General features: G+C 40.2%; 2 protein-coding genes across 2 annotated transcripts in view; one reads left to right on the top strand and one right to left on the bottom strand.

The window, feature by feature from the left end:
• The window catches only part of LOC306987907 (SLAM family member 9-like), a 436375-nt gene that overhangs the window by 236861 nt on the left and 172209 nt on the right, over nucleotides 1–27305 (top strand). The gene's annotated exons all lie outside the window — the stretch shown is intronic.
• LOC306987859 (uncharacterized protein) overlaps nucleotides 1–27305 on the bottom strand; it is a 166239-nt gene that overhangs the window by 36187 nt on the left and 102747 nt on the right. The window contains exons 6-8 of the mRNA XM_079592455.1: nucleotides 21011–21313; nucleotides 17481–17816; nucleotides 16903–17223 (exon numbers count right to left, since the gene is read on the bottom strand). Of these exons, the coding sequence (XP_079448581.1) occupies nucleotides 16903–17223; nucleotides 17481–17816; nucleotides 21011–21313 (960 nt within the window). The remainder of the gene's footprint in view (nucleotides 1–16902; nucleotides 17224–17480; nucleotides 17817–21010; nucleotides 21314–27305) is intronic.

The following is a 27305-nucleotide window of genomic DNA, read 5'->3' as shown; positions in this document are numbered from 1 at the left end:
TTTTACAGTCTATGATTCGAACTGGAACCGAGAATTAGTGTGTGTGTGTGTATATTGTCTCGGGGTGAAGAATCACACGACAAGGACTGTTTCAATAAATGCCCAGAGGGTGGATTTATTGACACACAAATGGTGAAAAGGGGACAAACAGGTGTAGAAGTGCGCTGGTGCAGTCTGTGCTCTCCACCTTGATCCTTGTGCAGGGTGCTCGTGCTCGATGGCGGCTATCCGGTCACACGCTGCTGTCTACAGGGATTGAGAGAGAGAGAGAGAGATTAGCTGCAGTCTTTCTGGAGGTCGAACTCCCTGTGGCAAAAACTGCTGGGCTTATAATGCTGCCGGCTGACGAGCTGCAGCTGGGGCTGATCAGCCGGTAACGAGGAAGTGCAGGTGTTCTGCCTCCGTTTCCAGGGCGACGCTGATGAGACACCAGGACGCTCGTCACACTCCCCCCCCCTAAGCGTCGTCCTGGTCCTGTTGGAAGCATGAGACAGTAGGGGATTAATAGGGGGTGGGTGGGGAGTGACCCCTGACAGACCTGCAAAAGCTGCCCAGATCCGTGATAGACCGTCAGCGTTGGCGTGCGCGGCCCCTGCGCGGTGACGCACAACGAAGTGGAAGTCCTGGAGCGCGAGGAACCAACGAGTCACCCTGGCATTGGTGTCTTTTGCACGGGCCATCCACTGGAGGGGCGCGTGGTCGGTGACAAGGGTGAATTTTCGGCCAAGGAGATAGTACCGCAGCTCCAGGACTGCCCACTTGACGGCTAGAGCTTCCTTTTCCACAGCGGCGTAGTTTCTCTCGGCTGGGGTCAACTTCTTGCTGATATACAGGACAGGATGCTCCTCCCCTTCTTGCACTTGTGACAGGACGGCTCCCAGTCCCGTGTCGGAGGCATCCGTCTGCAGCAGGAAGTGGCAGCTAAAATCTGGGGCTCGGAGGACAGGCTCAGACGTGAGGGCTTCCTTGATCCTTTGGAAGGCCTCTTCCGATGCCGACGACCACTGCACCTTCTCCGGCTGCCCCTTCCTGGTCAGATCTGTCAGGGAGGCGGCTAAGGAGGAGAAGTTAGGGATGAAGCAGCGATAATACCCCGCCAGCCCCAAGAAGGCTCGTACCTGGGTTTTCGTCGTCGGTCTCGGGGCGGAGCGTACGGCTTCCACCTTTTTCTCCTGTGGGCGAATCAGTCCTCGGCCCACTTGGAACCCCAGGTACTTTGCCTCTGAGAGTGCAAGGTGGCACTTGCGGGGGTTGGCGGTGAGTCCAGCCCTCCGGAGTTCGGAAAGCACCCTCCGCAATCTCTCTAGATGATCCTCCCACGAAACGGAGTGGACCACCACGTCGTCCAGGTAGGCTGCAGCATACGCTTGATGGGGCCGTAAGAGGATGTCCATCATACGCTGGAACGTGGCGGGTGCCCCGTGAAGGCCGAAGGGAAGGGTCCGGTATTGCCAGTGGCCACTAGGGGTGGAAAAAGCAGTTTTAGGTTTGGCATTTTCTGAAAGGGGTACCTGCCAATAACCCTTTGTGAGGTCCAGCGTTGAGATGAACCGGGCCCTTCCCAACCGATCCAGAAGCTCGTCCACCCGCGGCATGGGGTAGCCGTTAAACTGAGAGACTTCATTCAGGCGGCGATAGTCGTTGCAGAAACGGAGGGTGCCATCCGGTTTCGGGACCAGGACGATTGGACTGGACCATGGGCTGCGTGAAGGCTCGATCACCCCTAACTTCAGCATCTGGTGTATTTCCTCCTCGATAGCTCGCCGACGAGCTTCAGGGACCCGATAGGGCCGTTGCCTGACGATGACTCCGGGAGGCGTCTGGATATCATGCTGGATGACATTGGTCTGCCCGGGAAGAGGGGAGAACACATCAGAGAACTGACCGATCAGGTGCTGCAGCTCTCCCTTCTGGGCGGCCGAGAGGTGGGGATTGGTGTCTACCACTATGGGTTCTGTATGGGCGAGGGCGACGAGCTGGTCCCTAGTCCCAACCCACTTTTTCAGCAAGTTGACGTGGTACAGCTGCTCCGTTCTTCGCCGGCCTGGTTGGCGGATTCGATAAGTCACCGGGCCGATCTTCTCCAGCACTGTGTACGGCCCTTGCCAGGTAGCAAGGAATTTGCATGCGGCTGTGGGGACTAGGACCATGACCCGATCGCCGGGATGGAATTCCCGTGGCTGGGTCGCCCGGTTGTAGTGACGCTGTTGAGCCTGCTGCGCTTTGCTTAGGTGTTCCCGGACTAATGGCATGACCCGGTCAATCCTTTCCCTCATCTCTCTTACGTGCTCGATGACTGAACGATGAACTGCCGGCTGCTGCTCCCAGGCTTCCTTCGCCACATCCAGGAGGCCCCGTGGTTGTCGACCAAAGAGGAGCTCGAACGGGGTGAAGCCAGTTGAGGCTTGGGGAACCTCACGGATGCCGAAGAGGACGTAGGGGATTGTAGTGGCGGTTTTAGGATATTCATTGATCTTTAGTAAAATATAGATGATTCAAAGAATGTCACATGTGTGACTCTCACTTGTAGTGAGAGAAGATTCTGTTTATGTACCTGGGAAGGCAGAAGGGAGAGACACTCCAGAGAACAGACGAACGAGGACCTCTGACCTAGATGTCAGAAGGCCATTTGATGCAGGGGGGGCTCAGTGACGAATCTAAACTAGTGTTATGGCTTCCTTGTCTATGGAAAACCACTGGATGGAAAACTACTGTGGGAGGAGGGCTTTGAAGAAGAAGACCTTGAATCTTAGATAAAAGCTGGTTCAGTCTGTCTGGGGGTGTGTCACTCTTCTGCACAGGGTAACAGCTGTGTATTAGACTGCTCCTTCTTGCAAGAATAAATACTTTAAATTTTTATAATTTGACTCCGAGTCTCCCTTACGCAGTGATGTTTGTTTGATGAATTTTTGCCACAACAATTTGGTGTCAGAAGTGGGATTCCTTGGACGATGCCTCCTGGACCTGAGATCGGACGGTGTTTGGCCACCTGGACTGAGTAAGTTCCAGCTCTACCTCGTAAACTTGAGAGAGAGAGGCCGGCCGATGTCAGAGCCCCGGGAGGATCGACCACTGGAAATCAAAAGAACTCAGGTGGCTCCGAACAACATATCTCTGGGTAAGGTAATTAAATTCAGTTTAATTGGGGGAAGAGTGAAATTGAACCATATTGGCTGGGAACTGTTTTCTGTGGTAAGGATCTGAAATTAATTGAGGTCTGTGACAGAACAAGATATTTCAAGCAGATAAATAATCTGGAATTAATTGAGAACTGTGACAGACCAAAACATTTCATACAGATAGGTACCTGAAAATTAATTGTTCCACCACGGAGCAGGTTATTTTTGGGTGCTGAGACTAATTGGGGGAGCCAAGGAAATCGTAACAGATTTTTGGTAAACCATAATTAGGAGAGCACTTAATAGTGCAAACCCAACCGACTTGGGTTAAAAGAAAAGATCGGGTTTGTTTCAGAGACGTCTGACAAATAAAGAGAACGCGCGCAGAGGAAAATCCACAGAGAACAGATAAGCGGCCAATATGGGGAAGTCTCAAAAGCAAGCTTGCGAAATTTTGGTACACCGGTGTTTTGTCAAATGAGATAAAATTAAGGGCAGAAATGTATGATATTGAGCGCCACAAGATTAAAGATGGTGCGGGAATCAGTTGAACAGGGCAGTGAGAAACAAAGGTTGTTGTGTCTGCGTTCAACGTGTGGAAAAGTGTGAAAAGACAATGAGTTGTTGGCTTGAAGCAGATAAAAGAGAACCGAGTCGATGTAGAATGTATTGCCATATAGTAAGATTGAATATAACTGATAAAAGGGTTTTTATTTTTCATCCATTAGATGGATGCATGATATTTTGGTTTCAGAAGATTTTGTTTGTAACAAAAGTTGAAGTAGCAAGCAGCAATAAGGCTGTCTTTGTGAAGGATTGAGATTTGAGTAATATGATATTTTGGTTTCTGTAAAAACAGTAAGTAGGATAAGTGGGACAGAGACAGTAATGATAATACTTGTTGAATCTGCAGACTAACCATTTTGAGAAGAAAACAACTGTAGAAAATGTATGTTATGAAAATAACATTTCTGATAAAATTTATGGAACTATTTATGAACGGCTGTTAAGTCAGATTAAGGAATGGTATGAAAAGTGAGGTTCAGATTAAAAATAATAATGATAAGGTATTGAGTATGATTAACAGGGATTAACCTGATTTAAGATAATGAATGTTTCATTAAGCAAAATGGGGAACAATTCTATATTTTAGTGGTAAAATAAAGAGTGAAATTATGTTTACTTTTGGTTTGACAACCATTATCTTTTGAACCTAAAGACTCCAGCTATGCTGGGAGTACAGCAACAGCGCGTGCTTATTCAGCCCGGCTTCTGGGTGTTAAATGTGTACTTGCTATTGTAATCACTGTTGTTGATGATAATACCGAATTAGAGAGATGTAAAGACAGATTTTGAAATTCAATAATGTAAAATGTCGGATATTTTGTTGATATTAAGTCATTGAGGGAAAAAAAGACATTGTCTGTTTTATAAAGGAAATTATGGGTCGGGGATAATTTCCCTGGACAAGTGTTAAAGTTAAACAGAAACTTTGTGAAAACTTTGTTAAAACAATTTATGCATTTCCGTGCAGAAAATTAATGTTCTGCCAATAATGATGAAAATTATGATTTGGCTAGTGTGATAGAATCCGCCACTGGTGGACTGTCAAAGAATAGAGAGAACTGCTTATCAGCTGTGTTTACATTCTGATTGGGACACACTGCTTCAAGTGTGCAGTAAGTTGGAGCTGCTAGAAAGCTCAAGGTAATCGAACTATAGGCAAGGGGACAGAGAATGTTTTAATTGTGGTCAGCTGCATTTAGCAGTAACTGTAAATGCCCACTCAGAAAGGTGGAAAAGAAAGTTGATGGAATGTGAAAGTGACGTGTATTAATGTGGGTTTTGAAAGTAGAACAGGATTTGAAGACGATATTAAAGTTTCGTCTGAGAAAGAACTAAGAATGTGAATGCAGTGCTAAGGAAAGTGAAAAGTGCAAGTAAATGAAAAGAAAGTTGAAAAGAAAGTTGATAGATGGAAGTCGTAAGTAGATTGAAAGAAAAAAGAAAGTTGATAGATGGAAGTCGTAAGTAGATTGAAAGAAAAAAGAAAGTTGAAAGATGGAAGTCGTAAGGAAATCCTTTTAAAAGGAAAATAACTAAAGTACCAGTAAATGTAGAATTACAGATAGGGAAAATATTTGTAAAGGTAACTAAAAAGATAATTGTCTTTTAATGAAACGCTTAAACATTTTTTTTGCAGATTGTAATTGAGAATCTGACAACTAAAATTGAGAGGTTATAATGAAACCTTATTGAGAAATAGAATAACTATTTGTATTTAATATCAAATAAGCAGAAGCAGTAGCACTGGGTTGCTAAATGTAAAAACAATTTTGTAGAAAGGGATCTGATTAAACAAACAGCTTGGTGTTGACCATGAAGGAGCTAGAAGATGATGTTTTGGTTTCAAAAGATAAGCTTTGGGACTTGACTGAAACTGCCAGTGTGGCAGACTCATATGAGTGGAAAATTTGTAATGTCTAAATTCCCTGATGTATGGGCAAAAGACAACTATAAAATTATTCTAAAATTGAAAAGCGTATGTAATTTCTGGCAAAGATGCCTTAAGCTGCCAGAATTAAAAGATAAAGTAGAGAATGTTTAGTATGACAAAAAGTGTACCAAGTCCTGAAGGCCTCAGAGTCTCTGTCTCATTCAATGTCAGAAGGCTGTTATCTTAGCCTGTCATGACAATAAGCTATTTAGTAAAGCACAGTGTTTCAGTTGAAAATTATAGACATAGATGTTAAAAGGAAATCATTGCCATACAGAGGGCAATTAGTACTTAAATATTTTAGATTGTAAAACTGAATGACTTTAAAGGAGTCTTTAAAATAATAATGTAGACCTGAATGACAGAAGTGACATTTTTGTACTTTGTTATTTTAGGACCAGTAACGTCTTTGTCTGATCTTAGCCTTCACCATGACACAGGACCTATGACCATGCTATAGATGTACACTGAACAGATGGATGTGAATAAAGTTCACTGTGATTTTGTTGATTCAGACAGGTCTAACAGATTTGAGTGATTAAATACTGTTGTTGTTAGCCTGTCTCCCTTAACATTTATTAGGCATGCAGTCCAGATAGAGGTGACTCCTGAATGTGTCTTTCCTAAGCTCCAGGAAAACAGCTGAGTTCTGTTGAAGAAACTGATTGTGTGATGCGAGCGGGTCACCAGTGGGTACGTGGCTACTCAAAGACGGGATGATTTTCCTGGCCAGGAGACATTCTAACGCAGGGGGTCCCGGACACTGTGCATCTCCGGATGGAGGTGCCATATGTGAGAAGGTATGAGAGTTGAGCGCTGATTACCGGAGGCCAACCGGGGTCAGCATAGCATTGGGAGGTCAGATGCTGTGTGAGGAATCGGGACGGTCTGACCCGAGAGAATGTAAGTTCCTCTATACCACTCACCAGAGAAAACCCCGCAATTCACTGTATGGCTTGTTTTCAATTGTGACAAGTCTGATGGAAATTATAGATAAAGAGCTAATGTGAAATGTGCTTTCAAGAGTCAGCTGAGACCATGAGGTGATTGTCCTTATTTGTTGGGGAGACAGTAACATAACTTATTAATTTATATCAGGAACATGTGTTGATTTTGAACTAATATGTCTATAAGATGGTTTTAACTCCTGAAGGTTAGACATGGTGATAGCTATAGATTAAGACCGTTTTTGTAGAGTTTGGATAACAAAGGTTAGGTGAATTGAGAATTTATACAAGTATTCAAACTAAAGATAACCTTATAAATACTCAGAGCATAATGTATTTTAGATTATTGTAATGGTTCTAATTTGAGTTAAACATTTGTATATTAACATTTATGAACTATTAAGGGTTCTATGATTAATTAAGTTTCAGTCTTAGGAGGCTGTTTGAAAATATTATTTGTATAAGAGAGACTGCTGAGTGGAGGAAGGGACTTGGTACTCTGTTTGTCTTTCTGTTATCAGGCATGGTAAGGCAAGCTTAAACAAAATAATGATAATGAACCAAAACAAAGCAGCTGACTTTTCTGAAGGGACAAAATGAATAATGAACAGATAGAACATTTGAAAGGCCATGTAAAATTATATAAAAGCTACAGAAAGATGTGAAGGTTAAATCTTATTTAAACCTTAAATATTATACTTTTAGAGTTAATATAAAAAAAAAAAAAAAGCGAACATTGTAAATGAGCAGTTAACATGCTGTATGTGTGTCTAGCATGAGTGTGTGTGATGGTGACAGCACTTTATGTCTTGTAGGTGTTAAGTGTAGGGCAGCTATTCCGCCTGAATAGTGAGTATATTGTGTCTTTAATCTCTGGAGAGTTTTTTTTTTCATTACAGATGTGTTAAGGCAAGTGACAAATTGTAAAGAAGGCAAATGCTGAGTGAATCTGATGAGAAGATGATAGAGAACATGGGACGAGCTTTAAGATCACGCTCCGTCTGGTAGTAATTACTTTTGTCATTTATGATGTGGATTTGAATTACTTTTGGATAAGTTTAGGTATTTATATAAATTGGAATTGTGGAGTTGTACAGTTATAGATTTGACGGCAACAACAAAGGGACACATTGGCTAAGTCAATATAAAATTATCCAGAGAGAGCCATATATGATTATCGAGTAAACAAGAGGAGAATGTTTTTTGTTGTTTGACTGACATTGACCAAGTCTGTACAGCACGACCTGACCTCTTAACGAAACGATTGATGACTTTTAAAAAATGGTCGCGAGACAAAACAACAGGAATGAAAAGCAGGATACGCGGTTAGACTGAGGGCCGTTGCCCTTCAAATACTTCGATAAGAAAATGAGATTGTGACTTTTAAGTGAAGAATGTAATATTTTGTTTCAGAGGCAGAGAAAGATGCCTGGAGGAAGTTTGTCTGAGGGACAACGTTTGGGTTAGTGTTGATGGCAGACTTTATCCAAGACACTATGTTAAATGTTATGTTAAATTGATGATCGAGTTGTGTCGACCATCAAAAGGGGGATGCTTTAGGTTTTATATTGTTTATGGAATAAATGTTGGGAGGACACTATAGGGTAATTGGGTAAAAGCCCTGAAAGAAGCCAGTCTTCTGCCTAACAAAACTGCTGTCTGGATTGTTGTCAACAGGACGTTTCCAAGGGCATCGAAGGCCGTGGCAGAATAGTAGACAAAAGAAAATACGTACTTTACTATCTGATGATAACCTCGAAATTTGCTTTTCTTTACAGAGAGCATGCAGAATTGGGAGACAGGGCAAAATGTGTTGAATAATGGCTATGGATGAATTTTGCTAACTGTCCTGGCCTGATTGTTATTATTGTGGCAGAAAGGTGCTACACCTTAACCTAAAATTTTCCTTTTGCAGAATGTCAGGAGGATTGCATCAAGCTGAACTGATTCTTTTTCCAAATGTATGAATATTGACTTGTTAACGATATGTGTTTTTCGGGGGAAAAGGACTCTAATAAGCAAGAAATGTCTAATGATAATATGTTTCAGTTTGTAAACAGATGGTGAAAATTCCACAGGTCACACCAAAAGGGATGAGAGGGAAAGACAAGCGTTCACTAACAAAATACTTAAAGTCTCCATTCACAGGTGACAGTAAGCAGGAAATGGTTCATTCCATTGGGGGTGTGGTGGTGATCCCATTAGTCCATGGGGCAAACGAGATGATCAACACGCCTGGAGGAGGATGTGGACCAACTAATGAATTAAGAATGTGGTTTTGTGATGATTTTGAGGATTTTATCTGATTATATTGAAATAGAGCTTAGTATTGATATTGGTATATGACAAATGATTTGATTGGTTACTAATTCATTAGAAAATATTTAAGGCAAATGTTTTGTGGAAGAGAAGATCCATTAATTAATGTAAATTATAGGGATTATTGTTGAAGCTTATTAAGTAGAACCACTGCCTGATTGAATTAAAAGTAAAAGAACAAAATATGGTTAGGGAAATGGGATGGGGAAAATGTTGAATGTGTAGGAGTTATGATTGTATGTGTTATTCTGATAATTTTGTTATTTATGGGTGAATATGAGAAAACTGGAATGTCTATCTGAATGATGATGGGGATGAACAAAATTATGCAGATGATTCAAGTAGAGATTACAGTTAAATGTGTTGATGTTTTCTTTTCTTTCTGAGAACGATGGATATGTTTTGAAACTGAGGGATTTTATGATTTGAATTTTATATGTTTGTTTTCCTACTGTGCTATAATCTTTTTCCTTACTAGTGTGACTGCGGTAGTGAGCCCGGCATTAGTAAACCTATTTACGTGCTTGCTAAAATATTTTGGGGACTTTCCCCACAAAAACAGCCTTATGCTTCTTCATCCTAAACTTTTTTTATTCACAGGTTCAAGGAGAGTGATTTTTATGATGTGTGATGTAATGACTTGAACTTGCATTTATTATTATTGTTGTTATTATTATTATGTTTGATTAATAATGATAAAAAGTGAGGAGTGTAGTGGCGGTTTTAGGATATTCATTGATCTTTAGTAAAATATAGATGATTCAAAGAATGTCACATGTGTGACTCTCACTTGTAGTGAGAGAAGATTCTGTTTATGTACCTGGGAAGGCAGAAGGGAGAGACACTCCAGAGAACAGACGAACGAGGACCTCTGACCTAGATGTCAGAAGGCCATTTGATGCAGGGGGGGCTCAGTGACGAATCTAAACTAGTGTTATGGCTTCCTTGTCTATGGAAAACCACTGGATGGAAAACTACTGTGGGAGGAGGGCTTTGAAGAAGAAGACCTTGAATCTTAGATAAAAGCTGGTTCAGTCTGTCTGGGGGTGTGTCACTCTTCTGCACAGGGTAACAGCTGTGTATTAGACTGCTCCTTCTTGCAAGAATAAATACTTTAAATTTTTATAATTTGACTCCGAGTCTCCCTTACGCAGTGATGTTTGTTTGATGAATTTTTGCCACAACAGGATCATGAGGTCCCAGTCACGCCTGTCTTCAGCCACGACCCGTCTTAGCATCTGCTTCAGAGTCTGGTTAAAACGTTCGACCAGACCATCCGTTTGTGGGTGGTAGACCGTGGTCCTCAACTGCTTCACCTTCAGCAGCCGGCAGAGGTCAGCCATTAGCCGGGACATAAAGGGAGTTCCCTGATCGGTCAGGATCTCCGCTGGGATGCCAACTCGGCTAGACAACAGGAAGAGCTCCTGAGCGATGGCTTTTGCGGTGGCCTTCCGCAGGGGGATAGCCTCTGGGTACCGGGTGGCATAGTCGACGATCACCAGGATGTGTTCATGTCCCCGGGCAGACTTAGGCAACGGCCCCACAAGGTCCATCCCGATGCGCTCGAAGGGCACCTCGATGATGGGTAGCGGTATCAGCGGGCTGGGGGGAGGCTTTCTGGGTGACGTTACCTGGCAGGTGGGGCAGGCCTGGCAGAACAATTTCACCTCGGCGTCCATTCCCGGCCAGTGGAACCGGTCCCGAATCCGTTGGACCGTGTTGGCCGGCCCGAGATGTCCCGCCATGGGGTGTGAGTGTGCCAATTCCAGCACGGTCTCCGTCTTCGTACGAGGCACCACCAGCAGTAATTTCTCCTCCCCCCTCCGCTGCGCGACACAGTATAGCAGGCCCTTCTGAACCACAAAATGCGGGAGAGGATGGGGCCCAGGCTGAACTTCTTTTCCATCCAGGACCCGAACCTGAGCCCAACAATGCTTCAGCCGGTCGTCCTCACGTTGTTCCCGGCCAAACGAGCCCCCTCCCGTCACCTGCTGGAACACATCAAGGAAAAGATTAGGATTTAGAGAGGGGGACTCACCATCTCTCCCGCTATCCGAGGCCAGAAGGACGGGCCGTTGATGATGCCGCTTCATGGGTCCCCGTTTACGACGGCCGTTCCCCGGGTTGGCAGGCTGGGTGAGAGAAGCTAGGAGGCGGTCAAACCCGGGCCAGTCTCGGCCGATCAACACCGGTACCGGAAGGTCTTTCATTACTCCAACCTCCACTGGCCAGGATCCTGGAGCGGCAGCGATGGTCACACGGCGGGCTGGGACGTGCCGAGTGTCTCCATGGACACAGGTGATCGGCAGGAACGACTTGTATTCAGTGCGAGGGGCAAGGACGTGAGACTGGACCAGGCTGACGGTGCTGCCAGAATCCAGAACGGCCCGGAACCGTTTCCCGTTAACCTTTACCTCCGCTTCAGGGGCCCCAGCGGGAAGGTCATGGTGCACGATGCAGCCGGTCAGCCAGGTTCGAGTAGGAGGTGTTGGCGGCTCGGTTGGCATGGGCTCATCCCGTGGGGAGGGGACCCCCGGCCTGCTTTGGTGTCGCTGGATGCTTTCCGGCGCACGTCGCTCCTGGCCCACCCTCCGGGGAAACGGTGGCGCTCTCTCCCCAGCGTCCCGTTGTTGGGCCGCATCCGCCAGTTCTATGGCCCCCACGAGCTCGAGCATTGTGGTCGGATTTCTCATGCCGACCGCCTGTCGATGGGAGCGGGGAAGAGCCCGGAGGAGACGGTCGATGACCACGCGCTCCGCTACCTGGGCGGCCGAGGGGGATCCGTCCAGCAACCAGTGATGCGCGAGCCGCGTGAGCTCGGCAGCTTGAGCACGGGCGGGCAGTCGAGACTTGTACTCCCACTCGTGAAACTGCTGAGCCGCGCAGGTAGAGGATAAGCCCAGCCGGGCTAGAATTTCCCGTTTTACTTCGGCGTACTGGGCAGCGGTAGCGGCGGGGAGAGCGAAGTACGTTTGCTGAGCTTCACCGGTCAGTAGGGGTGCCAGAGCCCGTGTCCAGTCACCCTCAGGCCACCTCTCCATGGTTGCGGTGTTCTCGAACACCTGCAGGAATGCTTCCACGTCGTCATGAGGGGTCATTTTCGGGAGCAGCTTGGTTGCTTGTACCTGGGCATCTGGTCGCAGAACGCGTGGGGCGGCGGCAGCCTGGAGAGCTGCGAGCTCCTGCTCGGTCTGTCCTTGCCGCGTGGCCAGGTGTTCGACTATCTGTTGTTGGCGGATGCTGACCTCGGTGAGATGCTTTAGGAGTTCTTCCATTTTGGGGAAAGGGAGGAGCGCACACCTGTGACAGATGATGAAAATCCAGGAAAAGGGATGAGAACAGTCAAAGAAGGTGATATTGCTTGTCGGTGATTCTTCACTGACTCGCCCGCATTCTCCACCACTTGTCACGGGGTGAAGAATCACACGACAAGGACTGTTTCAATAAATGCCCAGAGGGTGGATTTATTGACACACAAATGGTGAAAAGGGGACAAACAGGTGTAGAAGTGCGCTGGTGCAGTCTGTGCTCTCCACCTTGATCCTTGTGCAGGGTGCTCGTGCTCGATGGCGGCTATCCGGTCACACGCTGCTGTCTACAGGGATTGAGAGAGAGAGAGAGAGATTAGCTGCAGTCTTTCTGGAGGTCGAACTCCCTGTGGCAAGAACTGCTGGGCTTATAATGCTGCCGGCTGACGAGCTGCAGCTGGGGCTGATCAGCCGGTAACGAGGAAGTGCAGGTGTTCTGCCTCCGTTTCCAGGGCGATGCTGATGAGACACCAGGACGCTCGTCACAATATATATATATATATATATATATATATCAAAAAGGGTAATCTGAATTATATTGAGACTTTCAAATTCTATTGTATTTTATTTTATTTAGGTTTGGTTTCATATACAGTATATAGCCTATTTATTTTTTTCCATTTGGAGATTGAGAAGAAAAAAAAAAGAGTATTAAAGGGTTTTCATTTGGAAAGAATTGTATTTTAATTTAAAACGTTTACCTAACATTAAAGAAGCCAATTAGAATCAAATTGAATAAATAGGTAAACAAATAAATTATATACATATATTAATAGAATAAGGGTCAATTAAATGTATTAGCTTGAAACTAAATAGGTCATGGAAAAAAGAGAGAAACAGTAATAATTATAAACTAACTAGGAATTATAAATTAGGGTTAAAATAAGGTTACATTTATTTGTTCCACGGCAAATCCTTGCTGTTCTCCTGGTCATTACATATACTTTTTTTTTCTTTTCTTTCCCTCCTGTGTGATGTGATGTTTTAAATTTCAATGCTTTATTATGCTTTATACTAAATTTTCTAATGCAACGAGTGTTTGTCACAAATTCTTACTCTCCTTGCTGTTGACAGTCTCTTGAGCGAGTCTGGTCTTCTGGTCATGGTCCAAATCTTGAAGCGGTGCACTTCACGCTCATCTGCATATTTCGCTGTTTGTAAGTGAGGTTTGCATTGTCGCCGCGACGCAGGTTACACATGTTTGTTACAACAACTAGCCCTGCGTTTTTTTACTGTGTAGATAGAGAAATGGTTTGCCAAATGCCTTAAAAAAAGCGATTTAACATGTGCCTTTACAAGGATTTATTAAAGTACTTTTTATTGTTTTATTAATCTACGTTTTAAAAACATGAATTAAATAAACAATTTTAAATGTGTCTATTTATTTATACATTTAAAATGTTTTTATTTATTTATGGCTTTATTGCAATACATTTTAAAACATGAATTAAATAAACAACTTTAAAAATGTCTATTAATTTGTCAATTTAAAAGTGATTTATTTATATACATTTTTATGTTAAATTATATTAAATTGATATATTGATTCTTCTTTTTTTTTTTAAGTGGCACTCCTGGTCCTCCATAGTATTGAAGTAAAATGATGCATTGAGGGCGGGGGTTTCGCCGCTGAGGCAGGAAAAGAAAGAGACCGTAGCAGACGCCATTACAACACAGCAAATAATCAGCAGAGCACCATTTGAATCTTCAACATCTCTTATTCAATTTACCAGAGCCACAGCAGTTAAAACGATGGAAGGTTATATTGTGTTCACCCTGTTTTTCTTGCTCACTAATGGTAAGACTTTTGTTTTTGTTTGTTTCTGTACTTTCAATCCTTTACATTTCAGCGAAGAAAAATGACACAGTTTTATATCGGAGAGCGGGACACAACCTAGCATTTGGCAAACCATTTCTCTTTGCCAAATGCTTTTCTTTATCCATTTGTCAATCGAGTTAAAAAATGCCATTGGACAGTACACACGTGGGAGCAACCAATCACCTTTCGCCTGTCTCCCACTTGTAAATGTAACATGCACTGTCATTGGACAGTTAGAGAGACCATACGCCATTAGCGGGAGTTTGAAAACGGGTTCGAGGCGAGCGACGCAAAAATGGCAGGTGAATCTGAATGTGTTTTCAGAGGGATTGCGGATGATTTGTTGTCTTTAGCTGATTTCTGCAGAAGAAATTCTCCTCTCGATTATCATTTTATATATAGAAGAGTTTCACAGTTGAGGGAAGACGTTGCAAACGCAGCGGATAATTGTGGTTGTACAAGAAGGATTTGGGTTGTTTGATGAGGCTCAGAGTGTCATTCAACGACTGAGTCCTCGGACTGTAGCAGCCGTCACGCTATTGTACTTCCAGTTCCAAGCATTCTTGAACAACACCAGTCGTTGGATGTACCAGCAGAAGAGATGAATCGGTGTGTCGCTAAGGACAGTCCGATGAAAACTTGCACATGATGGTTTGAGGTATGTATGTAAAAGATCATCGGCCATCGGTATACGGTATCGGTTCATAAAGGTATTTGGCGTTGTGCTAAAATTACTTCCATTATCATCTGTTCCGTCTGACATTGTGCTAAAATTGGTTTCATCATCAGAAGTTTCGGAGTCGGACATGTTGTCAGCGAGTCGCGCTATCAACAGCTGATCGGAAAGTGCGCACTGTTGACGTTGACAGCAGCGCGGATTGATAGAAATGGAAAGAAAATAGTGCCGATTAAAACTGAGGTATGAATTTTGTACGGCGTGTTTTTTGTGATGTAAATTAATCAAGCTTTGAAACGCAAAAATAAAAAAAATTCACGTAAAAACGCACAGTTTTGTGGCCCCGGAAAGTACTCTTTTAGTACTGACGCTTTTAGATGTAAGAAAGAAATCCCTATTATCTCTAGCCTTGGCTACTGTATATAGACCTCCGGGGCCCTAGGCGGATTTCCTAAAAGAGTTTGCAGATTTTCTCTCAGATCTATTAGTCAATGTCGATAAGGCAATAATTGTTGGAGATTTCAACATACACGTTGATAACACAAATGATGCGTTAGGGTTAGTTTACAGATCTACTAAACTCCTTTGGGGTCAAGCAAAACGTTAGTGGTCACACTCATCGTCTTAATCATACTCTAGATTTAATTATATCATATGGAACCGATCCAACCGATATAGATATTATACCGCAAAGTGATGATGTCACTGATCATTACATGGTAACTTGCATACTACGCACTGCTGAAATGTGTCATTTTGCGCCGCGTTATCGACCAGGCAGAACAATCCTTGCAACCACTATAGATAGATTCTTGAATAGCTTACCTGATCTATCTCAGCTTCTCAGTGAACCCAAACAAACAGATGAGCTAGAGGAAATGACTAGCAGTATGAGCACCATTCTCTCTAGTACATTAGAAATTGTTGCACCAATTAGATTAAAAAAGGTTAGAGAGAAAACTAAAGCACCATGGTACAACAGTGCTACGCATGTTATCAAGAGAGAAACTGGTAACTTAGAGCGTAAATGGAAACAAACTAATTTAGAGGTCTTTAGAATCGCGTGGAAAGACAGTATGTCACGTTATAAAAAGGCTCTAAAAGCAGCCAGGGCTGAGCATCTCCGCAAACTAATAGAAAATAACCAAAACAATCCAAGGTTTTTATTTAACACTGTGGCTAGACTAACAAATAAACAGACATCACCTGACCAAAATATTCCGTTACATCTTAGTAGTAATGATTTCATGAATTTCTTCACTGAGAAAATAGAAAGCATCAGAAACACAATTGTAAATGTACAATCTTTGACAGCGTCTTATGATTCAGCCTCAATTATCGCCCCTCAAGAACAACTACAGAGCTTTACAACTATAGGACAGGAAGAGCTAAATAAACTTATCACTGCATCTAAACCAACAACATGTTTATTAGATCCAATACCCACTAAACTACTGAAAGAAGTGTTACCTGTAGTGGAAGAGCCTCTTCTCAATATTATTAACTCGTCTCTATCTTTAGGACATGTTCCAAAAACATTCAAGCTGGCAGTTATAAAACCTCTTATTAAAAAACCACAATTAGATCCAAATAACCTAGCAAATTACAGACCCATTTCAAATCTTCCATTTATGTCTAAAATACTAGAAAAAGTTGTGTCCGCTCAACTGTGCTCTTTCTTGCAAAAAAAAAAAAAAGATATCTATGAAAAGTTTCAGTCTGGATTCAGGCCACATCATAGCACAGAAACTGCGCTGGTTAAAATTACAAATGATTTACTTTTAGCTTCTGACCAAGGCTGTATCTCAATACTAGTTTTACTCGATCTTAGTGCTGCGTTCGACACTATAGATCATAAAATACTCTTAGATCGACTTCAAAATTACACTGGTGTTCAGGAACAGGCATTAAAGGACAAGTTCGGTATTTTACACTTAAAGCCCTGATTTCAGATCGTTTCTGATGAAATAGAACGGTTAAGATTAAAATTTGGACACATGCTGCTGTCCCGAGAATTTTCGGTTTCTGTGGTAGCAGGTCAGGGGTGTTTACTGATATGCTCACACAAAAATCGCTGCAAAAGATGCTTTCCAACAGGTTTTATTGTAGTTTTTGTAATACCGTACCTCACAGCACATCCAATACAAGTCAATGAATACCGGTAATACATATATATATATATATTTTTTTTTTTATTAAAACACTTGATATACTCACCACCACTGACAGAAAGAATGAATTTCCTGAATATGACGTGTCTGACGCTGGTGATATCGAGGTGATAGAGTCCAGAGTCACTGGTTGTGGTGTGTGTGATGGTCAGAGATCCAGTTTGATTGTCCAGCTTCAGTCTGTCTCTGAATCTCCCATCAGGAACATCATCATATCTGGAGGAGAATCCAGACGTTTTATTGATTTCTGCTAAGATGTATCCATGTTCAAATCTCCATTGTACCAGATCATCTCCGTCTAACTCAGTAACACCAGATTCTAGAGTGACAGTAACTCCCTCCTTCACTGTCAGTCTGTTCAGTCTGTCTGTCTCAGGATAAAACATACAAGAATACAATTCACGAGAACAGTCACAGAGAACCATCATAATAAATCCTATACAATTATATTTTATTTTGCACCAAATGTCTTGAGTACTTTGGTTACCAATGAACACTACAGTAACAGTTTCAGATACAGATTTTTGTCTTGATGTTTTTGTGTAAACATAAAAGTATGTAAAATTATTTACAGTGCTGATTTGAATACAACCGTTATTACATTTAAATATTAAAGTGACTCACCGGTAACAGTCACATTGAATGCTTTGTGTATGGTGTATGTTCTCCTCTTGACATCAACTTCATAAAGTCCAGAGGTGTTGGATCTGATGTGACTGATAATGAGGTTTCCAGTCTGATGATCCAGCTGCAGTCTGCCTCTGAATATCCCATTAGAAATACCATCATATGTAGAGAAGAACGGTTCATCTTTTTTCATTTTAGCAATATTATATTTCTCTTTAAACCTCCACAGTATATCATCATCTTTCAGTATTTCAGTATCGGTGTGTAGAACAACAGAATCTCCCTCCATCACTTCCACAACCGTCACTCCATCAAAACTAGGATCCTTGACAGCTGAAGAACAAACCAGAAGAGTTTCTCTGTCAGTGATCACAGTTAACACTGTCCGTAAAGAGATTTATAGAAGATTACAGAGTCTTGTATATTACACATCATGTGACTTTCTGCAGGCTAAATTTAATTTATTCAGTTTTTTGTTTTATCTGGTTCAAAGCAGATGGAGAAAGCACACACATACTTATGTTCATCAAAGCAGCATTTAATAATATTAAAGTTTAAATCTACAAAAAACAAATTAAAAACATTTTAAAAGCTAAAATTTCCATTATCCTCTGTGCTGGCAAAGCCCAGACCTTTTTTTCAATATATATTTTTTTTACTTGCTTAAGTCTTAAATATACTTGTTAGTCAAACCTTACAAAATGAAAGCAGACTCAATCAAACTAGTCTGAGAAACAGACCCTCACTAGTGCTCAGTAGCTTCACTGAACAGGACCGCTTCAAGTCCATCAGTGAAGAGAGACTGCGTGAAACTGTTGGTTGAATCTGAGTTTGAGGTGTTCTGGAAATAGTAACATCATGTCCTAACCAGACAGTCTGAGATAAGATGCCCTTTAGGCCAGTAACACTTATGGGATTTACTGCAGAAAATACATAGTCAACATTTGAAGTTGTTCAAAAAAGATTAATCAAAGTTGTCCTAATTTGTTCAAAATTCATGTTTAACTTTAATGAAAGGTTTTGATCTGTGATGGTTTTTGTAATTAATCATAACTAACAGTTATTTTTCTTGCAGGAATGACATTCATATGCTTTTGAATCCTAAATGTTTCCAAACCCTTTAGTATAAACTCGTGTGTGTGTGTGTGTGTGTGTGTGTGTGTGTGTGTGTGTGTGTGTGTGTGTGTGTGTGTGTGTGTGTGTGTGTCCGGAGCGTGTTAAGGGTTTTCTGTTGGAACGGTGTCGTGTTAGTAAGCCCTGAGTTAATGACTAATGATTTTCGCAAACTCCACTGTTACGCTAATTTCTATTATCACTGTAAAGCTGCTTTGAAACAATCCATACTGTTAAAGGTGCTGTATAATTGAAGGTGACTTGACCTGTTGTGTAGGGGAAAAATCTACTACAGATCCACTTCAAATGCTGACTACTGTATGAAACCTCATCTGAATGTGTCATGAACCAACATTCTTCTTTGAATTTTCGGTCTACATTAAAGGTTGTGTAGGTAAGAATTGACTAAATAACTTTTTTTCAAATTGGCTTAAACTGTCTTTATATACCAATACATAATTAAAATGTAAGTAATTTGAAAAAGAGAGTATAAAAATTGAGTGAGTGACTATAGTGTATTTAATCTTCAAAAAACACAGCTCATTAATTCCATTCGGGACGAAACAAGTGATTGGCTTGCGCGACTGTCACTCTCCGTCGCCATGACTACCACCGTTATTATTGGCTCTGCCCACGTGCGCGCACTCGCGCACCCGTTTTTAGGTGGGAGTGAATGGAATTAATGAGCTGTGTTTATTGAAGATTAAATACACTAGAGTCACTCAGTTTTTTTATACTCTCTATTTCAGAGTACTTGCATTTTAATTATGTATTGGTATATAAAGACAGTTTAAAGTAAACAAATTTGAATAAAAGTTTTTTTAGACAATTCTGACCTACCCTACCTTTAATGTCTTCTGTGACATCAGAATGTGTCATGTATCATGTCAATAAGTCATGTATCAATATCCTTTTTTGCACATGTATATTTGAAATATATGAAATATGATATATGAAATATGTGCTTCTTGTTCATGTTTAGAGCTCTGGAGTATATGAAATATGTCCTTAAAGGATTAGTTCACTTCAGAATAAAAATTTCCTGATAATTTACTCATCCCAACATCATCCTAGATATTCATGTCTTTCTTTCTTCAGTTGAACAGAAATTAAGGTTTTTGAAGAAAATATTCCAGGATTTTTTGAAGGTTCAAATGTCAGTTTCAGTGCAGCTTCAAAGTCTCGACACGATCCCAGCCGAGGAATAAGTGTTTTGTCTATAGCGAAACGATCGGGCATAAAAAAAAAAAGAACATTTATACTTTTTAACCACAAATTCTGGTCTTCATACGGCGGTATATTTATTTCACTTCTGCCCCATGTTGTCCTACAAACAATGTTCATATTGAAGGCTATGAAAACAATTATAGTGAATGTAACCATGTAGGCTCTAGTATATTATGTGAACAAAAGGTTAAAATCACTTTATTCCGTTACTCTCCTGACACAGATTTGCCGTAACAATGGATGCAACTTAATCTACTAGAATCAATCATTTCATTCAGAGTAATTCAGAATAAATCCAAATGTAACAATTCATTAATAGACAGGTAAATGTATCATGCCAATTACAGAATCAATTTAAATATAATCAATACAAAATATAAAATTTACTCTGAAGGAAAGAGTAAAAGATGCATACCAGACATTAGAAAAAACAGAAAAATATTTTTTTCTTTAAATACACAGACCAAGTTCAGAAATGTCAACTTTATGCAAATGAGAATTTGATTTGATTTTACATTAAAAACATATGTTTGTGAGTCTCTGGTGTATTTTGGGATTAATTATAGTTAGAAATCTGAGCTTTCTTGTTTAATAATAAGATCTTTGTTTGCACAATAAACTGCATCTGAGATTTCATACAATTTGGACTTCTGTAACTATTGACTGATTATTCAGAAATCTGCTAGATCAGATTCAACTCTATTGTCAATGAACAGAGTGCGGCAGAGCCAAGGAAATACATTATTAGTTATCTATATTGGAAAAATTAAAGATCAGAAGACCTCTAGAGTCTAGACGTACCGGTACTCGTCTAAATTCATCTTAATAATACAACATTTCCCACTGCTGTTTTGAGAAGAAAATCATTTAAATTACATATTTTAATTGTCTTTTTAAGAAATCGAAGTCCAACTGGTGACTGTACTAATATGATAATTTTACCATAGAATTAAAATTAATATGAAATCTGTTGTTTTTCCTTATAAGAAAGCAGCAATTGTATTGAATATTAAATGGTTTGTTTGTCAGTTTTCTTGTCAGATAATAATGACAAATATTTTATTCTTTAAAAGTTTGCCAGTAACATTTTATATCTGTAACAAAACATTGTGGATAATTTAAATTGTTTATAGTGTGTTAATTATGTAAATAGCAATTATTAAATTAAAAAACTGTGAGACACTCACCACTGACACTGAATGTCTTCTCTGAGGACCCTCTGGTACTGCTGGTGATCTGTAGTTTATATTCTCCAGAGTCTGTGGTTTTGATGTTTGTGATCTTGATATCTCCAGTCTGTTTGTCCAGCTGCAGTCTGTCTCTGGATGCCCCATCAGTCATGATGGAGTCATCATCACTGATTATAGCAATGTGCTTTCCATTTAACCTCCATTCTATCACATCACTACTCTGTATTTCAGTAACATCAGTGTGTAAAGTGACAGACTCTCCCTCAATGACTGATACTGTCTCTGCATCACCAAACACACCTGAAGAACAGACAGAAACAGCCAGTCAGAAATTAAACATATAAAACAATCAGAAAACATGAGTCTTGTCGACTGATCAGTGGCACTAATAAATCTCGCATGATTTTCTGCAGTCTGCATTAAATCTGAATCTACACTGTTCTGTTTATGCCCATCATGTATGTATACACACACACACACACACACACATATATATATGCAAAATAAATATAACAATGACAACACATTATTGTATTGGACAAAACAACAACGGATAAATATTTGCATTTGAGGAACCCAAACTTATAAAACTCTTAATAAGCCCACCGGCAACTATAGTTGCCACATTGTATAGTTGTCATTTTCCTTTTGTAAGTATTTTTCTAGATGTTATCCATGTTTTATGTCTCAATGACATGCAAGCAAACAACCAAATAAAAATATTTTTATTATATAAAAATATTTTTATAATATTTGTATATATTTATAATATATATTAAAAATATTTGTATGACTGACAGCCACCCCCCCCCCCCCAAAAAAAAAAAAAAATTAAATAGCCTATATATTTTAATATGCAATAAAATATTAATTATATTTTTGTAAGTATTGTGAATATAAACTGCCTAGGCCTACGTAAGGTACGTTCTTTCTTTTAAATAGAAACCCATGGCGCGTCTATGATTATGTTTACACCATTGGTTCACGCATACAGTGGCGGACTGGGACAATAATTCAGGCCGGGAAATTGACTCCACTGCCAGGCCACCTCTGCTGCTGCAGTCACCACCACCCTATTCATGTAATCTACTGGACTGATAAACTTGTAGGCTAACCCTATTAATGTAACAGGTAGACTACCAGATGCAATAATATATAAAAAAAATAACCATTACAAACTCACTAGGAATACACCATTTATACTACCAAACCAATGACAAATAGAAAATTGCCTTAAATTGGCAAAATAAATAAATAAACAAACAAACATTGTAGGCTACATATTGTAGACTAGAAATGAAAAATCTAAATAACTAACACTGTATTCTTTTCCATACCATCTACTTGATTTATTTATTATTTAAACAATTTGACCCACTAACACTATTCTGTCTACTTTTTATACATTTTTATTTATTATATGAAAAATATGCTACATGTAGACGAAACGAGACTTGACACAGCACCACTTACATATTGTTGCTCATTTGTTGGTTTAATTTGATCTATTGTGATTATCTAAGTGATTTGTATGTAGTGTTAATTTTGTCACCCATTTTTAATTTAGTCTTAGTCTTGTGCCAAATGTCTTAGTTAGTCTTAGTTTTAGTCAACTAAAAGTCTCGTCATTTTAGTCTAGTTTTAGTCAAAAGAAACTCAAGGTATATTAGTCAAGTTTTAGTCGACTAAAAGTCTCGTTATTTTAGTCAAATTTTAATTAGTCGTCTAATTTTAGTCAAAAGAAACTCAATATTTCTAAGTTTTAGTTAAAACATTTTAGTCTTTTTTTTAAATAAATTATTTCTGAGATTATTTCTGATAACCATTTCAGTCAAATAGTGTTTCACACATCTCAAATATTGGTTAAATGTCATAATTACCTGAAAAAAATTTAATAGATTTTTTTAATGCAACTAGTTTTTAACATTAATCTGTTCATAACAGATGAATATTCTATCTCCTGATAATGGCAAATAGAGACGATCGGAGACGAAAATGAAGAGAGATTTTATCTTAGTTTTTATTTTATGCAAAACATTCTCGTCTTTTTTCGTCAACAATAATGCATGTTAATTTAGTCTCAGTCAGCGTTTTTGGACATTGGTGCAGTCTCGTCATCGTCTCGTCTTAGTCTTGGAAAAAAAGGTCGTTGACGAACATTTTTTGTCTCGTCTCGTCTGACGAAATTAACACTATTTGGATGAAAGCGTTTGTCTGCCAAATTATTACAAATATAATGTAAATGTAATCTTGACCGACCTGTTCCCTTACTGGTGAACAAGGCTGAGATTGTGCAGTTTGCTGCGTCTGTGGCCAGGGCTTTTTTCCTTTTTCAAACGCTCCCTCTGCTCCTCCTTTGCGTTTACGCTCCATTTTTTGAACTATTTAGTCAGATATTAGGCAGTGCTTCGTGACGTTGGGGTGGGATTGTCATTTTCACTCCGCCATTATGATTCGTCGATTGAGAGATCCGTCAATTAATTCGTAGTTGCACACCAGCCTATCCAACGCATTCTCATCCTAGGGCGTCATATAGGCCTACTGACACTTTTGACAAATATCTGCGTCTCATATTGACGCTAAAGGGTGCCATGTGCGTTGGATGTAAACGATTTGTCAAAGCGTCAGTATATGACGCCTTGGGATGAGATCGGGCTGATCGTTTGCACAGCGGCAGCCGGCAGGCCTTTTTTTTTTTTTTTTTTTTTTGGCAGCCGGCAGGCCAGAACGACCGTCAGGCCACCGGGAAATGTCCCGGTGCTCCCGATGGCCAGTCCGCCCCTGCACGCATATATGCCTGCACGTTCGCTTCGTTTCATATACTGTCAATGGTTCGCGCTTGGTAATAATGGCTGCGGCTTTATTATTTTAAAGATTATTTCTTTTTTATATGTAGTCGAATATGGTTTATTAAAAAAAATAAACGTGTGAGCGCGTGTTATAGCGTCAGATGACGACGCTACTGCAACACGCATCGCCGCAGATGAGCTATTCATCAAGCCAACGTGCAAACTATCACAAATCAAAGTGAAAGTAAGTCACAGACGCTTAACACACAATCATCTTCATTAAATGTAAAGAAACGAAATGATCTTACCAGGGTTGTTACCGCTCTCTCCTATTGCGGTCTTTGATTTTGAAATTTTAGCGAATGAACAATAAAATGCATCTCATATTGCTTTCGGTGATGAGAAACTTTTCCTGTTAGATTCATATCTTCATATTATGAAATCACAATTATAACAATAAAAGTAACTTTTTATCAAAGTTTAGCAGTTTTTGTAGGCTATTGAAAATAATAATAATCAGTTTTTCAATAATGTTACATTATGATTAGAATCAAACCTGATTAGGATGTTACAAAGAGAAAAGTCTTTAGAGTTTATCATTTATTTCTGTTTTTTATATAAATATTCTACACATTTAAAGTGTGCCACTTCATTTCTGTCTATGTGTGTTCTGTGTTGTTTCTGATTTTGAGGATGAGTTTTGTCCATTGACAAAATTCATTTGATTCTAATCATAATATAACATTATTGAAAGAAATATTTTTTTCAATACAAAAACTGCCTAAACTTTGACCAAAAGTAACTTGTATTGTTATAATTGTGATTTCATAATATGTAGATATGAATACAACTGGAAAAACTTCTCAAAAAGTCAAATAGCAAATAGTGGAGCTCTGCAGCCATCTACTGGTTAAAGTGATAATTTGTTACTTTTAAAACTAAATTTTTCAAAAGACTCAAATTATCCATGTTATCCCCATGAATGAAAGTTAGATATATGGGTCAAAAAGACCTGAACAAGGGTTAAGACAAATGGATTTGTTGTTTGTTGTGTTTTCATATTCAAGAAATTATAAGATAGATGCAGCTTTTTTGTAGCCTGGCTCCGCGGAGTCCGCCCTCTTACGTATACTTCCGCTCAATTTTAATTTTTTTTCAGAACTACGTCTGGGCTTGCGGTATATTCTTTGGTTTTCTCCGATAATTTTTTTACCTGTCCAATCAGCGAACAGAGGGAGTGGTTGAGAATGATGACGTTGAGGTCGTGCGCTAGTTTGAGTTGGGTTCGCATCAAATGTTCTTCGACTTGTATACACAATACATTTGTTTATGAATAAAGATTGATCTGTTGAAAGCAATTATTTTGAGATAGATGCCAAATGTTCTCCTCCTGTTCATATTTGACATTGAGGGGGTGCATACAACATATTTGCCCACCGCCATCTATCCTTCATTCACTCCGGCACCGACACAGCACCATGGACCATGGATGATGCCACAGCGGAAGACACGAGCCAGGACCAGAGCAAGGACCTCTCCGCCCCTCCCGGTCTTCGAGATCTCCACCCGGAACCGCTTCTCCCCTCTTGGCGAGACGGAACGCGACGACGCTGTGATCATCGGCAGTTCCATCGTCCGGCATGTCCGCGCTACCTCAGGTAAAGGTATGGTTCGCACTCACTGCTTTCCTGGTGCTCGTGTTCTCGATGTGAGTCCACTCCACCAGGATACGGTTATAAGCATGAGCCCCGTCTGATTGGTCGTGGCGGCGGTGTTGCAACAATCTATAGAGATATTCTTAATGTTACTCAGAAAACAGGCCACAGGTTTAATTTGTTTGAAGTACTTGTGCTAAATGTTACGCTCCTAGATGTAAGAAAGAAATCCCTATTATCTCTAGCCTTGGCTACTGTATATAGACCTCCGGGGCCCTAGGCGGATTTCCTAAAAGAGTTTGCAGATTTTCTCTCAGATCTATTAGTCAATGTCGATAAGGCAATAATTGTTGGAGATTTCAACATACACGTTGATAACACAAATGATGCGTTAGGAGCTGCGTTTACAGATTTATTAAACTCCTTTGGGGTCAAGCAAAACGTTAGTGGTCCCACTCATCGTCTTAATCATACTCTAGATTTAATTATATCATATGGAACCGATCCAACCGATATAGATATTATACCGCAAAGTGATGATGTCACTGATCATTACATGGTAACTTGCATACTACGCACTGCTGAAATGTGTCATTTTGAGCTGCGTTATCGACCAGGCAGAACAATCCTTCCAACCACTATAGATAGATTCTTGAATAGCTTACCTGATCTATCTCCACTCCTCAGTGAATCCAAACTAACAGATGAACTAGAGGAAATGACTAGCAGTATGAGCACCATTTTCTCTAGTACATTAGAAATTGTTGCACCAATTAGATTAAAAAAGGTTAGAGAGAAAACTAAAGCACCATGGTACAACAGTGCTACGCATGTTATCAAGAGAGAAACTCGTAACTTAGAGCGCAAATGGAAACAAACTAACGAAAAGAATCGCGTGGAAAGACAGTATGTCACGTTATAAAAAGGCTCTAAAAGCAGCCAGGGCTGAGCATCTCCGTAAACTAATAGAAAATAACCAAAATAATCCAAGGTTTTTATTTAACACTGTGGCTAGACTAACAAATAAACAGACATCACCTGACCAAAATATTCCGTTACATCTTAGTAGTAATGATTTCATGAATTTCTTCACTGAGAAAATAGAAAGCATCAGAAACACAATTGTAAATGTACAATCTTTGACAGCGTCTTATGATTCAGCCTCAATTATCGCCCCTCAAGAACAACTACAGCGCTTTACAACTATAGGACAGGAAGAGCTAAATAAACTTATCACTGCATCTAAACCAACAACATGTTTATTAGATCCAATACCCAGTAAACTACTGAAAGAAGTGTTACCTGTAGTGGAAGAGCCTCTTCTCAATATTATTAACTCGTCTCTATCTTTAGGGCATGTTCCAAAAACATTCAAGCTGGCAGTTATAAAACCTCTTATTAAGAAACCACAATTAGATCCAAATAACCTAGCAAATTACAGACCCATTTCAAATCTTCCATTTATGTCTAAAATACTAGAAAAAGTTGTGTCCGCTCAACTGTGCTCTTTCTTGCAAGAAAACGATATCTATGAAAAGTTTCAGTCAGGATTCAGGCCACATCATAGCACAGAAACTGCACTCGTTAAAATAAAAAATGATTTACTTTTAGCTTCTGACCAAGGCTGTATCTCAATACTAGTTTTACTCGATCTTAGTGCTGCGTTCGACACTATAGATCATAAAATACTCTTAGATCGACTTCAAAATTACACTGGTGTTCAGGGACAGGCATTAAACTGGTTTAGATCGTACCTATCAGACCGTTACCATTTTGTCCATTTAAACGGGGAAAAATAACGTATAACGTCACAACAAAGATAACGTCAGTAAATTATGAAGTGCCGCA

Source organism: Phoxinus phoxinus, assembly GCF_949152265.1.
Source record: "Phoxinus phoxinus genome assembly, chromosome: 20".
NCBI lineage: Eukaryota > Metazoa > Chordata > Actinopteri > Cypriniformes > Leuciscidae > Phoxinus > Phoxinus phoxinus.
The sequence above is the reverse complement of the archived record's forward strand: the minus strand, read 5'-3'. Positions and strand labels throughout refer to the sequence as shown.